This window comes from Perca flavescens, chromosome 9, assembly GCF_004354835.1.
Source record: "Perca flavescens isolate YP-PL-M2 chromosome 9, PFLA_1.0, whole genome shotgun sequence".
In the NCBI taxonomy this organism is placed as follows: Eukaryota; Metazoa; Chordata; class Actinopteri; order Perciformes; family Percidae; genus Perca; species Perca flavescens.
In genome coordinates, this window is record NC_041339.1 from 33975236 (window position 1) to 33994367 (window position 19132).

The 19132-nt window shown below is 42.8% G+C and overlaps 1 protein-coding gene across 1 annotated transcript in view; it reads left to right on the plus strand.

The window, feature by feature from the left end:
- Positions 1-15303, plus strand: part of zc3h3 (zinc finger CCCH-type containing 3) — a 93937-nt gene extending 78634 nt beyond the window's left edge. The window contains exons 10-12 of the mRNA XM_028588197.1: positions 9069-9238; positions 9897-10054; positions 15019-15303. Of these exons, the coding sequence (XP_028443998.1) occupies positions 9069-9238; positions 9897-10054; positions 15019-15050 (360 nt within the window). The 3' untranslated portion in view covers positions 15051-15303. The remainder of the gene's footprint in view (positions 1-9068; positions 9239-9896; positions 10055-15018) is intronic.
- Positions 15304-19132: the final 3829 nt, after the last annotated feature.

Sequence of the window (19132 nt, forward strand, 5' to 3'; positions counted from 1 at the left end):
AAAACAGACCTATGATTAATGAAGACACTAAGTACAACCCTTTAAAACCATGCGCTCGGCACACAGACCCTTTTTCCCGCTGTTAAACTAGCAAAAGTGGATTTGTGCTCATTCCACCTGCCCCAGGCGCTTCACGCCCTGCGCTGAGTTTGTTTAAATAGGGCCCAATATCTGTGAGTTGTGGACAAAACGAGACTTTGAAGATGTCATATTGGGCTTTGGGAAACACTGATTGACATTTTTCAGCAACACCTGGCGGAGTTCAGCACTGTCTTGACGTCATTACTTGACTGTAAGTTCTTTGTCTAAGCCGTGTAGTTCACTTTAACTTTTAATTACATTGTTGAACATGTATACAGTTCCACTGAAGTTAAACTGAGGCTCAGGTAAACAAGTAGTTTGGTAACCAATCTTCCGCACGCACGCACGCACACACACACACACACACACACACACACACACACACACACACACACACACACACACACACACACACAAACACACACACACAGTGGCACACAGGCAGCAACAGCTGCAGGGGGTGGCAGTCCATAATGGCATAACTGTAGTGTCTGAGTGACACATTGCAGGCCTGATGGGTAACAGAGAGCCACCTACACATTACTGAGGACACCCGAGTCCCCCCCACACACACACACACACACACACACTGTCCCCGCATCCACCTCAAGCACACTCTCCCTTGCTCCCCCCTTCCTGTGTTTTTTACCTCCCTTTGTCTCCCCCTCTCCCCTCCGTTCTCTGCCTCTTTTTGAGCGTGGAGTGTGAAACAGATGCTTTTTCACACTGTCAGACCTCATTTAAATAGTGTATGGGGAAATGAGGATATAGAAAACAAAAGGGATATTAATATTTATTCTATTAGCTGAAGTGCTTAGGTCTGTGATTTTCCCCCTGTGTGCGTATGTTTGTGTGTGTGTGTGTGTGTGTGTGTGTGTGTGTGTGTGTGTGTGTGTGTGTGTGTGTGTGTGTGTGTGTGTGTGTGTTTATGGAGCGCTGTGCTGTGAGGCTCTGGTGGCTCTATGATGGATAGCAGGCAGTAATTATAGATGGGAAAACTGCTGAGGATGGCACTATGGGCCAGGCAGGCAGACACTCCAGCAGCTCAGGGGTTAAGTCTGCTCCTCTCCTCCATCCTCCTCCTGGCTTTTGTCTCCCGCTCATCCTCCACCTCGCAGGATCTGTCTCTGCCTTCCTAATTGTCCCTCTCATTTCTTTACTCCACACCACACGTTTTTTAATTATTTCCTTTTTTCATTACCTCAAATGTGGCTCCTGTATCAGGTCCATTTTTATCCCAGCTTCCTGACACGATAAGCCGACAGTAAGCCATCAGAGCGTCATCTCTTATTGGCGCTTATCAATGGCTACTGATTCAGCATGTTGTAACAGTGTCAGTGTCGGTATTAGAGAGCTGTCTGATCGGCTATTTAGCCAAATTAATCTGTGGTTTTACCCTTTTTAACGCAGTTTCTCTTTATTTTTTCACCTCAAAAACTTAACTTTACAGCTCCATTTACATTTTTAACAGTTGGCGCTAAATCTCTCGGCCCTTTTGTTTTGTGTGACGAGACTATTTTAAACAAACTGTTTTGGAAATGCACACGGAGACGCACATAACTACTGAGAGTTACTCCTACCATGCAGGTACAAAACCTAGTGGTAGCTCCATTCTCTTTTACATTCAGCTTTCAACAGAAGACGAGGTGACAGACCAGAAAAGATACATTTATCCTTCCTGTACTCTAAAACCTGCCCTTTCCTGTCTTGTACTTTTTTTATTTCTTTTTTCAAGGGAAACCCACACTAGCAGCATCTTGACATGCATTAACTCGGGAAAGGCCACTGTCCTATTCCCCCGACATCGGTATCTGCAGAAACACAGCAATTTTATCAAATTTGTTACCTGGATCGACGCGTCCCAGGTTACAGTAACTTGTCCCGGGCTACAGTCAGTTGTCCCGGGGAACAGTAACTTGTCCCAGACTATAACTTGTCCCAGGCTACAGTAACTTGTCCTGGGCTACAGTAACTTGTCCCGGGCTACAGTCAGTTGTCCCAGACTATAACTTGTCCCGGGCTACAGTAACTTGTCCCGGGCTACAGTCAGTTGTCCCGGGGAACAGTAACTTGTCCCAGACTATAACTTGTCCCAGGCTACAGTAACTTGTCCTGGGCTACAGTAACTTGTCCCGGGCTACAGTCAGTTGTCCCGGGGAACAGTAACTTGTCCCAGACTATAACTTGTCCCAGGCTATAGTAACTTGTCCCGGGCTACAGTAACTTGTCCCGGGCTACAGTAACTTGTCCCGGGCTACAGTAACTTGTCCCGGGCTACAGTCAGTTGTCCCGGGCTACAGTAACTTGTCCCGAGCTACAGTAACTTGTCCCAGGCTACAGTCAGTTGTCCCGGGGAACAGTAACTTGTCCCAGACTATAACTTGTCCCAGGCTACAGTAACTTGTCCCAGGCTACAGTCAGTTGTCCCGGGGAACAGTAACTTGTCCCAGACTATAACTTGTCCTGGGCTACAGTAACTTGTCCTGTGCTACAGTAACTTGTCCCGGGCTACAGTAACTTGTCCCAGGCTACAGTCAGTTGTCCCAGGCTATAACTTGTCCTGGGCTACAGTAACTTGTCCCGGGCTACAGTAACTTGTCCCAGGCTACAGTCAGTTGTCCCGGGGAACAGTAACTTGTCCCAGACTATAACTTGTCCTGGGCTACAGTAACTTGTCCCGGGCTACAGTCAGTTGTCCCAGACTATAACTTGTCCCGGGCTACAGTAACTTGTCCCAGGCTACAGTAACTTGTCCCAGGCTACAGTCAGTTGTCCCAGACTATAACTTGTCCCAGGCTACAGTAACTTGTCCCAGGCTACAGTCAGTTGTCCCAGACTATAACTTGTCCCGGGCTACAGTAACTTGTCCCAGGCTACAGTAACTTGTCCCAGGCTACAGTCAGTTGTCCCAGACTATAACTTGTCCCGGGCTACAGTAACTTGTCCCAGACTATAACTTGTCCCGGGCTACAGTAACTTGTCCCAGGCTACAGTAACTTGTCCCAGACTATAACTTGTCCCAGGCTACAGTAACTTGTCCCGGGCTACAGTAACTTGTCCCGGGCTACAGTCAGTTGTCCCAGACTATAACTTGTCCCGGGCTACAGTAACTTGTCCCAGGCTACAGTAACTTGTCCCAGACTATAACTTATCCCAGGCTACAATAACTTGTCCCGGGCTACATTAACTTGTCCCGGGCTACATTAACTTGTCCCGGGCTACAGTCAGTTGTCCCAGGCTACAGTAACTTGTCCCTGGCTACAGAAACTTGTCCCAGGCTACAGTAACTTGTCCCAAGCTACAGTAACTTTTTCATGTCTGTATGAAGCATGCAGTAAACATTTTACAGTTGTGGTTACAAAGAGTTCTAACTGAAATGATTGCTTGCACATACGTGATTGGCCATGATGATGTGTTCCCCAGTGACGTTGCTTTGCATTGGATGATGTTACATCTTTTCAAAGGATCCATTTGTGTCCCATCCCCACTGCATCAACACAGTGCTGTCATCTCAAGTAAATGAGAAAAGGAGGCTGCAATATTTTTTGCTGATGTCAGTCTGAACACGACCTAAGATAGTAGTAACAGTGTGAACTTTCATTTTCTTAACATTACCCCCTCTATGTTAATATTCCAGCAACCCAAGCTCATTTATAATCCTGTTCTACTCACTGTAAGTTGCTCTAGACGTGAGTGTCGGCTTTATGCCCAAAATGTAAATGCATGTGATGTCCTTTTTTTTATTTTGCTGTCTTTTCCGTCTCCTACCCTCCCTCACTCTCTTTCTCTTTTGCTTCTTTTGCTCATTCTCTTAGCCTCTTGTTAAATGTGCTGACTCCTCCTGGTTTTGGCCCAGCAGAGAGCTCTCTAATAGGCCCCAGAGACATCCCAGCATTCCTTAAATCAAGTGGAAAATTGTTAACTTGGGGTGGGATAAAGATGTTCTGTCCACTTTAACTTTTTCCTCCCATTTCCCAGCTCTCTCTCTCTCTCTCTCCCTCCCTCTCTCTCTCTCTCTCTCTCCTCTCTCTCTCTCTCTCTGTCTGTCTTTTTATGAAAATGAGGATGTATGGAGCAGACTGAGCTTTTACAGTCAATTTCTCATACACTTTCTGTTTCTCACACTGAAAGGGCTTTGGCTTTGTTATCTCCTGTTGTCCCGTCATCACACTTTTCTCTTGAAGTCAAAGTAGGTTTGGAGGTAGTCTTGACTTGAGTGATATGTGAAAGAATACATAGGATGAGCATGATAATACAATGTAATACAAGTAATACAAGCACAGTAATACAATGCGTTTAGGTTTGTAAAGTAAAAATAATTAAGCTCAATACTGAGATCATAATTGTAATCCACGACTACACATCAATCTTTGAATGGATGCAATCAAATGAACAGAAAAACACATTTTTTTAACGTCAAATCAACACTTTTATTAAAGACACATAAATTAAAGTGAATTATATCATTATAATATTAAGAAGAACAACACATCAGCTTGCAATCTAAATAAAGGATTTGTCTTAAAAAACGGTAACATTTGCAGGTCTGTGAGCAAAAAAGTGCCTAAAAATGTCTGATTGGTCAGCCAGTGTGCCTGTTCATAAGAAATACTCAGTTTAAAGCACCTCAGTAGGCGTAAACTGTCTTTATCACAGAAAGTGAAGTCTAATAAAACGACAAGAAGTCAGGATCACAGTTATCTTACAGTCAGCTCCGCAGCCCTGGTGGAAATAGTTCAAACCAGTAAAAAGCTGTGAAGAACTTGTGCTATTGCTACTTCCCATAAAGTGGATTGTGCAGTCTATAGGTGCATTTAGTACAGAATTAGATACTGTAAGTCCATACATACCCTTCTCATCTCCGTGCGTGTTGTAACTCTGTCCGACGGCCCCACCGGTAGCTTAGCCTAGCACAGATCCTGGAGGTAACCGGTTCCAACTAGCCTACTGCCCCCAATAAGTGAAAAAAAATGTAATATTGCGATATCGATAATGAATATTTCGATATCGATATTAATTTCGATATTTTTAAACATATGTAAAATTAAAGTTATGGGAAAACACATCGAAAATAGATTTCAGATTTCCCAGTGCTAAAACAATACATTTAAAATGTTGCCTGAATTGAAAGAATGATATATGTATATATATATATAATATATACATACAGTACAGGCCAAAAGTTTGGACACACCTTCTCATTCAATGCGTTTTGTATTTACAATTTACATTGTAGATTCTCACTGAAGGCATCAAAACTATGAATGAACACATATGGAATTATGTACTTAACAAAAAAGTGTGAAATAACTGAAAACATGTCTTATATTTTAGATTCTTCAAAGTAGCCACCCTTTGCTTTTTTTATTAATAAGGGAACAATTCCACTAATTAACCCTGACAAAGCACACCTGTGAAGGTAAAACCATTTCAGGTGACTACCTCATGAAGCTCATTGAGAGAACACCAGGGGTTTGCAGAGTTATCAAAAAAAGCAAAGGGTGGCTACTTTGAAGAATCTAAAATATAAGACATGTTTTCAGTTATTTCACACTTTTTTGTTAAGTACATAATTCCATATGTGTTCATTCATAGTTTTGATGCCTTCAGTGAGAATCTACAATGTAAATAGTCATGAAAATAAAGAAAACGCATTGAATGAGAAGGTGTGTCCAAACTTTTGGCCTGTACTGTATATTTAAAATGTAATGATTTATTAAAAATGTAATAACAATAACTTATAACAATATCTTATTTCACCAGTAAATTCCTGTTAACGACAAAAAAAAAAAAAAAAAACACTGGCAGGGAAAATGGTATTTTACAATTACTTTGAATGCAGCACGAGGCTGGCGAGGCCAAAGGGGCTTTATATATATATATATATATATATATATATATATATATATATATATATATATATATATATATATATATATATATATATATACAGTGTTACAGTTATCTCAAGTGTGCTACAGTGTGTTACAGTTATCTCAAGTGAAATACAGACACACTCTTCACCGTTTAGCTGTCAGCATTTTTACCTCATTTTTTTACTCTGTTGAAATGCTCGGTTAGCTGCTAGCTAACGGTAGGCTAACGTTACCTGGTGTCAGGTGTAGCGCTAACTAGCTAATGCCAAGTGTTTAACTAGCCTCCCGTGCGGCGATGTTTCAGTTCCCTCTAAGGTCCGTTTTCGGATCATCAGAGACAAGCGCAGGCATTTAAGTGGCACCTAAATAAGGCGCTCCACGCAGCTGATGTTTGTTTATACTTCTCCGTTAGTGTGTGCGTCGAGCCAGCCGGTGTGTGTGTGTGGTAGAGCGAGGAAGAAGTGAGAGAGTGACGGCATTTTTCTTCGGAGTGAGTAGCGACTCTAACATTATAGGGAGAGAACCAAAGTGTCTCCCCTGTTCTTTCTGAACACGGTGGGAAATCTGGAGCTGGAAAAGTTAACCCTCTCCTTGACTTCATGTTGTTTATGGAGAAGGAGAACCAGGAAATGAGTCGGGGAATTGCAACGCTACCAAGTGATGTGTATTTTCCAGAGGTGCATCAAAGAGTGTAGACGCCCTACGAAGCAGCTCGATTGGTTGGAGTTAGGCATTTCACCTCGAGTGGTTAAGGTTAGGGTTAGGGGATTGGTCAGGGGATAGGACCTGTACATGTAAGCATGGACGCCTGGCCAATAGTAGTGTGTGAACGCTGTTGAAGGGCGGGTCTTGGCGTGGCCATAGTGGGATTCGTAATATCGCGGGCGGGATGCAATGTAAACAAAATGGCGTAATTATCACAAGACTTCCGGTATAATATCGCACAACGTGATATCGCAATAACGATATTGAGTCAATATATTGTGCACCCCTAATTTGTACACGCTGTGACTATACAAATCACAACATGTAAATAGGAACATGTTGGCGTTATTTTGTGACTTATTGGGAGCAGTAGGCTAGATGGAGCCGGTTACCTCCAGGATCTGTGCTAGACTAAGCTAGCGGTGGGGCTGTCAGAAAGAGTTACGACACGCACGGAGATGAGAAGGGTATGTATGGACTTATCTAACTCTGGGGGACATGGTGAATAAGACAAAGTCCCAATAAATCAGCGTGTTCCTTTCTGTGGTGAGCACCACCTTCTCCAACTGCTTCCTCTCTGAAGAGGTGGAGTTACCGGACCAAGCAGCGATGGAGGAGACTAGCACGCTTTCCACTGTGGCTCTGTAAAATTTAAGCATTGCATCCCTGGCTACACCAAACTTCCCGAGCTGGCGCAGAAAGTGAAGCCTCCGGTGGGCTTTGTTTATAATGAGGTTGGTGTTGACCCACCACTTCAGGGACTGACATATGGTGGTGCCAATACATTTAAAACTGGACACTCTCTCCACTGCCTGGTAATAAATAGGACATCAAAAAGCTACTGTCACTTTTTTCAAAAGAATTCAGGGAACAATGTAAAGTACTTTTTGCTTTTGGTTGTTCAAATAGATGAAAAAAACTTTGTGCTACATAAAAAAAGTAAATCAAGAATTTAGATGTTTATTATTTGATTTTATTCATAATTTAAGTTGTTCATCAAGCAAAAAAAGCCAAACATTCTCTGTTCCAATTTCTCCAATGTGGTTTTATATAATTTAGATTTTTGTCTGAAGATATCGTCAGCTCTGAGAAATTATGATGGACATTTTTCACTAACCCATAAATGGTTAAAAAAGAATTGGGAGATAAATCGCGTAAAAATGTCCACAACACAACTCAAACAAATGAAGAATATGAGTCTATATTTCGGCCCTATGTGGACCTGACGGGTTCAGCAGTGATGTCAGACACCAAATATAAGACGATGAACGTTACTGACACCTGCAGCAGATCCGATATGTTGAGTAAAAACGTTGTGTCAAAACCGCAGCCCTATAAGATGATCCGGAGAAACATTTGACAGAAAACTGACCCCGGGCTGCCCTGGCACCCAGGGGTGCAGGAACATGGGTGTGAGGGCGATGAGAGAGGCTCTGGTGGCAGCAAGTCAGGGCTGCCGGGTTCCGGAGAGAGTAGACCCATAGTCCATAGTGTTCCTGGTAATCGATCTCAATATCCCTACACGCACACACACACACACACACACACACACACACACACACACACACACACACACACACACACACACACACACACACACACACACACACACACACACACACACACACACACATCCCCCGATATACACACTATGTCCTCTTTCCTTACCCCTCCACACACACACATACACACACACTCCTCGCAGCCTGCACCCCAGAGTGAATATAATTAGCTTTTCTGACAGGTGGGAGGGATCGGATCTCGGGGAGAATGAAGCGACCAATTTACACCCGTATTACACTGTCATACACACTCGGTTGCAAACATGCATGTGAAAGCTCGCTCTCCCATGGCACAATGCTCGCCAGAATGACGCTAACTGTGACCCACACTTGCTCAACTTGCGTGTTAAAGGAGAGGGTGATGAAAGAGAGTCTCTTGGAAGTCCTAACTTACAAAAGAGTGGATGGAATAACGGGAAAAAATATCAAGTAGGTAAATCAGGATATGTCCTCCTTTGCTTATTTGAAATGCTGCCACACAAGTCCTTTAACTTTTGTGTGGTGAGATCATTAGAGCACTACTCAATACAGAAAAAAACCCGTTTCATCTCTTTGAGGGAATACAAGAAAGAGCATTATCTTTTCGAGAGCGTCCCATTATGGTTTAAACGTGAACGTTTAGATCTGTTGCTTTAAAAGGCACTACACATCCAATTTTGAATTAGTCATTTTGGAGAAAGCCATGATCATGAGGGAACACTGTTTTGTTCTATTGGCTGCAGCTTGTCCTGTAAAAATGAGAGCACAGAGCACTCAGCCGCCATAAACCCAGCCTGTGTGTCTCTGTGACGAGCAGTAAGTGACTTCCAGTTTCTTCATATTTTCCCATGTCTCTGACTACCAGTGTAAGAAGAAACACACTCTGGTGTGTCCAGACTTCTCTAAGACGGCGTCCTGCCCTCGAGGAGCCCGCTGCAAACTGCAGCACCGCCAACGAGCCAAACGGAGCGCCAGCAACACCGCCACGGCCACCGCCTCAGCCAAGAGAGGCCGAACCAAGGAGCCCTCTAAGAGGTCAGGGAAGCAGGCTGCACACAGCTCACTCATCGTTGACAAGAATCATCATTACATTGCAGGGTTCAACAACCTCCGGGCATCATCCTATCATATATAACGTTATCGCTCTCTTGCCCGCGTCGGAGAATGCTTAAATGATTTGAATGTGCCGTTGACCAATCAAGAATTGAGTTGCTCGATGTTTTTTTTTGTCCCCAACGGCTCCTTCCAGGAAGCGCTGCGACCGCTCCCTCCAAGGCACCTAACCCTAACCATAACCCTAACCCTAACCATAACCAGTGTACCTTCTAGGCAGCGCTGCCTGGAAGGAGCCATTGGGGACAAAAAACACCAATAAACAATGGACTTAGTGCTTGGTGCTTGTAGCGGTTTTTATTTTTTATTTTATGCTTTTTACATTTAGCTTTTTTGTGGCGCTGTTTTCAACGCTTTTGGCATTTACAAAAAAAATGTAAGCTGTTTTTTTTTACATTTTTGATGCTTTTTGACTGGGGGGTAGCGGGGAGAATTGTATAGCGGCCAGTAAAAATTTTTTTTTTTACTTGCCTGACAGGACAAGTGAAAAAAACCTTAGCGTTGAACCCTGATTTCGATTCATTTTACTAGTTTATCAATATCCTCAAGTGTCCTGTCTAATGTTTCTTCTCTCCTCTAGGCCCCGCCTGTCTGTCGTCATGCCGCAGGGGTCTCAGACAGCTCCAGTGACACCCACCCGAGGTCCTCTGGCGCTGCCGTCCTTCATCTCCCTCTCCAGCTCCCCAGAGGAGGCCGACGCACCGGACACGCTGCCGGCTGAGACCTGGCAGGTTAAAGGTACGAAAACACATGACCCGAGAAACCTAGAGCAGCGCAGAGTCCCGTGGCGCACACAAAACCAAACTGTGGTCATGTTGCTCAGGTTTTTAAGAACAAATATAAAAAGTATGAAGTTTGTTCTGTTGTAAACATCTGTCCATTGTAAACATCTATTAAGGCGATATGGAGAAAATCAAATATCACAATATTTTTGACCAAATACCTCGATATCAATACCACAGCGATATTGTGTTGACTATTGGCGCTTTCACAAAATATTTCCACAATGAGATTTTTGATAAATAATCATCAGTAATGTGGATATAATGACTAAGTGGGTAAAGGTAAATAATAGGACAGTTACAACAGGCTGGTAAGTTCAGAAAATGACATCACTTTACTGTAATGCAGCCTTTAAAACCGTGGAAAGACAACACTTATGTCATATTACGATATCCAAAATCTAAGACAATATCTAGTGTTGGATTCCCTTAGGGTACAGATTTGATCATTGGCAAATTATCAAAAGATGTTTTATCAATATTAATAAAGTTATGAATATGGTTATTAATAACTGTATCAAATCGACAAACAATCAAAACGGGGCACCACCCTGCAAGTCAGGGACCAATAATCAAACTGTGGAACAGTCTCATTTCTGTTAAAATCCTTTAAAAAGAAACAAAGGAAGGGGTGATTTCGAGCACGGACCGGTTCAGCCAGCAATTATTACAACAAGTACACAAATAATCACAAGCAACCACTAGTCTCATATATCGATATAATATTGATATATTGCCCAGCTCTAAGTCAAGGTACTGTAGTTCAACTTTTACTTACCGTATGTCACTTATTTTCTGTGCATTAGGGATTATGACATTAGGACCGCATTTAATTCCAAATCAGCAGTTTACCTAAACTGACACAAACCGACTCACAAATGACCACAGAGACCCAAAACAACCCCAAAGGAAACAGAAAGCACCAAAAAGGGACAAAATCCCACAAAGAGACACAACATGTGCGGAGAAATTGCTTTTTTTTAATTGAAAAAAGGAACATTTTCTTGAGGAAGGACACCCCGCCCCCCAAATACGCACACCTAGGTCTTTTACAATACCAGGAAAAACGCAGTTTAACGGGAAAGCGTGTGTACACACTTTAACTCTGTGTGTGTGTGTGTGTGTGTGTGTGTGTGTGTGTGTGTGTGTGTGTGTGTGTGTGTGTGTGTGTGTGTGTGTGTGTGTGTGTGTGTGTGTGTGTGTGTGTGTGTGTGTGTGTGTGTGTTCCTATCAATTAAAATGTTTTAATTGATAGGAATTAGGGCTGCACAATCTATCGTTTTACATTTTTTTTTATCGTCATCGCGATATCAACTGGCGCAATATACACATCGTGAAAGGCTGCGACATATCGCGAAAGATTCATGAGATTTTTTTGTTAGTTGAAAAAAATGAAAGAAATGATTTGTATTTTAGCGGACTACTGAAAGCCGCCGAAAGGCAGAACTTCAATTGTACTAAAATTAACTTTAATAGCTGTTTTACTTATCGCAAGTAATACATTTATTGTGATATTCAACGTTATCGCATTTTTTCCTCATATCGTGCAGCCTTAGGAGGAGGAATTATGGGGGGAAAAAGTGGAAAAATCAGGTTGTCAACAAATGAAATGTTCCTTAAGAGGACTAACTGTGCTTTACTTAATGCAAATGTGCTGACCGTCTGGCATATTGTCCAGATATGTTTTGCGGAAGGATCATGTTTGTCATGAAAGCCGCAGGCTCATTCCTGGGGGGTTTCTGTGAGAATGGGGAGTGGTGATTGGTCTGAGCCGCAGACCGATAATGATGATCAGAGCGGGGCTGTAGAGCGCAATGACGCTCAGGGGAGAAGTAATGCTCCGAGGACAGAGGTAATAATATTTAGCTTTTAGGCCGGACAGAGGCACAGCTGAGCTCTCTGTTGACAGACTTGACAGATAGAGGATTAGAAGAGAGGCTGCCTCTCCTCTCCCCTCCAACCTCCCCCCCCCCCCCCACCACCAGGCTCGACCATCCACCTGCTCCACACACATGCATGCTGTCTGGCTGGCTGGCACTGCAGAGCAACACATAATCCCTTTCACCTGTGCTCAACCTGTTTTTACCACGCACCACGTCACCCAACGTTTCCCGGATGTTCTCACTCTTTCTTTGACCGAATCATACACTTTTAGGTCTTTACTTGTATCGCAGGTGTAGTGTCTACCAGCATTTGCGGATGTCATGCACCGATGTCTTCTGGGCTAATTAGAGCAAAAGCTTTTTTCGTAAACAATAAAAACTGGTCCAAGTATTATTTACCGTTAGCTCTACATGCTTGCCCATGTTTGATATCAGTTTTTATAAGTTGCTAGTTGGGTCTCTCTGGGCAGACTGAAATCATAAAGTGGCGTATGTATGACACGCCAATTCTTTTGTCATTTGCCGTTCGTCCGCCATTGACCTACATTATTTGTGAATTTTCACAGTAGCGAGTAGTATGAAAGGACGGAAGTCCACAAAAGGAGGTTGTTCGTGGTGGCGTATGGGTGTTTTTGTGTTACTAAAGCCTTTCCCAATGTTCTTTTCCTAAACCCAACCTTTTTTTTTTTTTCATGCGTGTGACGTTCTCGCGATAGCACGGCACGTTTTCGTGACGCCACGTGGTGTGTATGTTTACATTCACCGAATACAGCGTAGACATACACGTGGATAGCTCAAAATGCGTACAGATAGCACGCCATTTGGCTTTAGGAAAGTGGCGTGTATGGTTACGCAAAGTCATGATGCCATGTTGCTCTGGGCAAACACAGCTTGCACTGCATTATTAAGCTGTTGCCTTTCTTGCCCTTGAAGCCGAAGTATGGGAACCCCTGCCCGTACTTCGGCTTCAAGTGCAAGAAAGGCAACAGCTTTATAATGCAGTGCAAGCTGTGTTTCCCCAGAGAGACCAAACTAGCAACTTATAAAAACTGACATGTAGAGGTAACCGTTAAATAATGCTTGTACCATTGCAGTGGTAGTTAGAAAGACATTTGTATAGTTTAGTAAAATGCTTTTCATTCAAGTTCATCTTCGTCAGAATTTAACGCCGTTTTGCTTGTAGCTCAGTCTGCACCACTTGTCTCTGACCCGTCCGTCTCCATCCTGCTTGTGATTTTAGGGTTAGTGAACACAAACTGCCCACCCTTGCCAACATTCACTGCAGTGACATTTTTTTCCAAGCGTTTTTCTTTTTTAACTCGGTAACGGATGTGATTTCAAATGTAGTGAATAACAATACTTCAAACAAAACACACTTAAGTAAGAGTAAAAGTAAATAAAAAAATACTACTTTAAAAAGGAGAAGTACAGACATGAGTAATTGTAATTTTATTATTTTTATTTATTTTATTATTTAATATTTTTTTCCTACGATGAAATTTGAATTGGGGAAAAAAAATCCATAAAGACACGGAAACATACAGAAGCCTTCAAAGAAAAACTACTGTATGACAACATGAGTGCTCCATTTTTTTCTCTCTGTTAAAGTTATGACTATCTCACATGGCTTAATACTCTTGGGCACTTATGCATCTTGTTATTCTGATGACAGAACATCAATTGCAAATGCCTGTCTCACTCGCTTATCTCTTACTTTCAGATGAGTGTTATTTCAGCTCGACAGATCGAGATGTGTTGTTACAGATTGAAATTGCCTCAGCAAAGAAGAAAGTGGTTGAACAATGGCACTATTTACAGAGTTGTGGGAAAAAAAAGAAAGAAAAAGACAGCTGAGGTCCATGCATTAGAGCTGACGATCTTTGCCTGTCTTCATTTCTAGCATTTTACACGGGCTCGGCCTTGCGCTCAGGGTTGCGCAGTAAAGGAGCGGTCAGCTGATGCGTTTTGATTTTACTCCCCGATGCAGCGGGCCCGGGTTTGACTCCGAATTGCGGCCCTTTGCTGCAGGTCATTCCCCCCTCTCTTTCCCGTTTCATGTCTTCTGCTGTCCTATCAAAATAAAGGCTGAAAATGCCCAAAAAATAATGATGCTGAGGAGGTAGAGAAAGTTAGTTAAGAAAGCAAAGTCTGAGGTGTGGAAAACTTTGGACTCTTCCAGGTGGCCTATAGCCTCCGTTAGTCATGAATAAATGATGTTAAAAAATGTATAAATGACTCGTTCTTTGACAAAAGGCAAAAGAGCTGTGTGCTTGCGCACATTTGAATAATGTTGGGCTGTAAACGGGTTCGGGCTTTTAATAAGCTGTCAATCAAAATGTACTCGTCGGGCTCTGGCCCAATTCGGTTGGGCTCGGGCCTTGTCGGGCCTAACCTTTAAGGCCCGATTACAGCTCTACCGTGCATCTTTTTCTTTTTAAGACTAATTGTACTTTGTTACTTTCCGCCTCTGAACCCGACCGAGCTGGAGCTGGCAGGCTGCAGCGTTACTTTACGTTTTTGGTTTACATGTTCTCTCCCTGTGAGACACATACTCCCAAACACACACACACACACACGTGTGATCATTTCGCTGTCCTTCCAGCCGCTCTGTCCGGTTGGTTTGTGCTTTTAAGTATTACTAATGACACTGTGGTCCTCCAGTAACACACTGCAGCGCCCAAAGCCTCATTACAGGTGGAACTCAGCCAAACAAGCTTCTCCTCACTTTTCATAAATTAGCTCAGACGCAATGTATCACTGCCAGACTGCCATCTTTCACACACACACACACACACACACACACACACACACACACACACACCTTGATCCATCCCTGTTGTCCTGTTCTCTTCCTCATTTACTCATCAGCTGAGATGTCATCACTCAGCATTTCAGCACGATTCGACACACAGAAGATCTGAGTCCGTTACACTTGATTGAACACACACACACACACACCCCGCTTGTCTTTTTGTTCATTTCATCTCTGCCAATACTTTTTTCTTTTCATTTTTAATTTCTTCTTTTCTCTCGGTAGAGAAAAAGCTGCAGATCAAGCCTCGGCTGTGAGACTACAGAGAGCCGCAGCACTGGACGTGGAAAACGCTCGATGGTCGATGATTTCAGTGCTCCAGGTTTGTCCTGACAGGTGTATCTGTGTCTGAATTTCTTCACTCAGGGCTTTGAAAGTTTTATTTTTCTATACCTATACTATATACATCTGTTTTACATTATCAATCTGGGTGTTTACAGTACAGATTTGTTTTTCCTCATCAGGTTTTGTACATTTTTTAAAAGACAAATAAAATATCTTAACTCTTAACTGTGTGTTGTTTTGACGGCCTCTTCTTTGACATGTGAAATCAGTGCTGTGAGAGTGTTTATACGTTTCTGTTGGGGATCGGCAGTGTCGTCACATTAGCCGAGCGTGTTTGTGAGAGTTTTCATTTGGAAGGTGGTGACAGGACAGCAGTGCCACTCACTTTAAAGCCTGGAGGACTAGACACACGAGTGGACGGTGACTTCATCCTCACCATGCTGCGAGTGTGTGTGTGTGTGTGTGTGTGTGTGTGTGTGTGTGTGTGTGTGTGTGTGTGTGTGTGTGTGTGTGTGTGTGTGTGTGTGTGTGTGTGTGTGTGTGTGTGTGTGTGTGTGTGTGTGCATGTGACTGTGCGTACACACAGAAATGAGTCTTATTATTAGACTTTCTAATCCCAGATGGGGGAATTTTATTTCCCAACTAGGGTTTGGTATCGTTTGGGTTTTTTCTGATACCGGTGCTAAAGCAATACTTTTAAAACGGTGCTGGTGCCTAAACCGATACTTTTTAAGAAAGTAAGAAAAAAAAAAAGAAGGGTACTAAACAACAGACAGTTATTGCTAAGGCCATATTGTCAAAATTAAATGATTTAATAATATAGTAATAACTATAACTTATAACAATAACGTATTTCACCAGTAAATTGCTGTTGAACGACAAAAACAACCACCAGATGGGAAAAGGGTATTTTACAATAACTTTGAATGCACCGCGAGGCTACCAGTTTCCTTATGTTGTTTTTCTGACTGCTAAGCTGCACACTGCTTAACATCCCGCTGTGGGAATCCTCTCCAGTGAAATACAGTCACTCTTTACACCGTTCAGCTGTCAGCAATGTAACCGTGTTTACTTGCTAGCTAACGTTAGCTGCTGTCAGGTGTAGTGTTAACTAGCGTTACGTGCAGCGATGTGTCTGTTGTCTCTAACGTCTGTTTCGGAGCATCAGAGAGCAGCGCAGATATATCGGTGGCTCCGAAATGAGGCACCGAAATCTGCGTTGCTATTCGGTCCGGTAGATACCGGTCGCTAAGGCACTGGTGCCGTATTAGCACCGGGTCTCGGTATCCAACCCTAGTCCTAACATTTATTTTTACAATTAACACTTGAAATGATAAAGACACTTGCAGATCACAAGGTTTTTAAAGTTAGAAATAGGCTAATTGAAATAATAATCTGGTATTCCATCTACACAATCACACATGTTAAACGATCTTTTAATATTTGAAATGTAACAATCCCAGGATGTGATAACAACAGCTTGGAGAGTCTGGAAATGTTTACTTTATGTACCTTAAAAGTGAACCAAACTGTTTATTTGTAAACCTATTTTCTCTCCTCTGCTTGATGAGCTCTTACTCTCCTTATGGCTTACACTTCCCAAATAGGCCTATGCTTTGGCGTTAAAGAGGCGCTACGCAGTTTTGGCAATTTTTTCTCATTTTTTGCTCGAAGGTTTCTCTATAGAGCTCCACCTACAGCTTCAGAATAGATATTTGGCAACGCTGTCGTAAAAACTTGTTGGCGACTCTTCCCCCCGCCCTCCCATCTTCTCCCTCTGGTCATGTGCATTTGTTTTCAAAGAAGCCGGCGAACACACAGAGCCATGTCCACTGAGGTTTTTCTACAAATATTACCCTTCTCTCCCGGGTCCGTAACATTATTCTTTTTTCCTACAATGGCCTTAGAACGCTGTCGGAGCAGAAGCAACTTGCGTTTGCCAACATCAAGCTGACAGGAAACTCTGGCAGATAAAGTTTCTGATCAAAGATACTTACAAGTGCAACAGCAGGAACGCCAGGTCAGCATCGGATTAGCAGGCTTCCGTTTGTCTCAGTTCTCGCCATTCTGAAAAAGCAGGTCCGATGTTTACTTGTGTCTGACTCCTCGCTCGCTCAGTCTGTCGTTTCCTCTTTCTCTGTTTCCTAGCTTTCTGCTTCTTTTTTTGTTGGCTCAGCCATGACGATAGTGTGAAAAATCGCTACCTTGTTAGCGGTTCCTGAATGGGCGTATGTGTGCAGTTCCTTGAAGCAATTTGTTAAATTGCAAGACCTGATATCACGCCATACTTCCGGATGCTGAGGCCACCGGCTTGCCAGCCGAAAGTTGCAAGGGTGTTTTTTCGCTCACAGGTGCTAGGGGGGATCGAGACGGCCACCATTCAACTCGAAAAAAGTCCTATAACCATTCCAATGACTCCAAAGCTGTTCAGTTAAGGCACATGTGTCAAACTCAAGGCCTGCGGGCCAAATCCGGCCCGTTACAGATTTAGATCCGGCCCGTATATATCAATTTGGGTTCACAATAAATTTTGGCCCGCCTAGTTGTGCGCCAAACCAAAAACACAGGAAAGTGTTTTTTAAACTGCAATTACCTGACATTCAAAGCAGACATATGGCAGACTTGCCAACTCTGAGACTCAGAAATCCCCCCAGAAGCTAGAGTTTTCATATTCAGGCTGAGAAACAGGTTGTTGTTTAAAAAAATTGATTTGCTAAATTCTATGATGGCTAAGGAACTCTTTTTGATGACTTTTGTAGGGCTTCATGTCAACAAAAATGCGACAAAAAGCGTACAAAAATGTCAGAAAAAGCAACCAATTTACAAAAAGGTGACACATGTCTGAGAAAGCCACAAAAAAGTTGCAACAAAAATGAGGTAAAAAGCTACCAAAATGTTTTTAAAAAGTGACATGCAGTAACAAAAGCACATCAATGAACTGTAACCCTAACCCCTGGCCCTTGGTGTGATTCTCTTTTTCCAGCATGGCCCTTAGTGAACATGAGTTTGACACCCCTGAGTTAAGGTAAATTAAGCTAAAAAACCTGCATAGTTCCCCTTTAATATGTTTCCATCTATGTGATTAGGGAAAACATTTTGACTTGAAGTTTTTTTTTCTGAAAATCACACTAACCCTACCGGGGTCGGAGAGACAATTTACCCAAACACGCCCCAGATCACTGACACGTAATGTTAAAATCCCCCCCACCTCCCCTCGAGAAATTAATCCAGTCCAAACGGGGACACTAATTCTCCTCCTAAAACATATTTTTTTATTTTGTAATTAACTTATTGGTGTATAGCACATTTGCCACCTGTTATCATACACTGCACAGAGAAAGTGAAGAAAATTAAGATGTTACAGTTATCATAATTAAGCATTAATACACAGCTAGGACTTCACGATACACACAAACATGTATATGTACTGCCTCCTTGTATATTTACAGATGTGTGCTTCAGAGTACCTGTGTGTGTGTGTGTGTGTGTGTGTGTGTGTGTGTGTGTGTGTGTGTGTGTGTGCATGTGTGAATGTGTGCATGTGTCTGTGTGTGTTGACCAAGCGGCAACTTCTGTACCTGAAAAGTGAAGCCAATGCTGAAGTGCCTTAAAGCTGCATTCTATCTAATGTCCAGCAGGGGGCGACTCTACTGGCTCCATCCATAAGATGCTTATGGGGAAAATGGGTCTACTTCTCAGTTGATTGTATTACTCTTATATTGAATGTATTACCTCAGTAAACATTTTCATAATGAGTTTATTGTCTCAATCGCTCAAGTCTTCCCTCAATACAGCATGTTGTTCATTTTATAAAATATAGTCCCATTTATTTTAAAATACACGATAAAGTAGGGGACGCTTTAGGACCTGTCAGTCAGGACCGAGGCTTACGGGGCATTCAGACCACAAAAAGCCATCTGCGATTTGGGGTTGTGCAGCGGGGGCGGGTGTCAATGAAACGGCCCATTTGTGTGACGTTGTGTCGTGTAACAAACCACAAAGCACAGTTTTCCGTTAGATCGTTTATTGATAATGACGTATCGGACCGCACTTG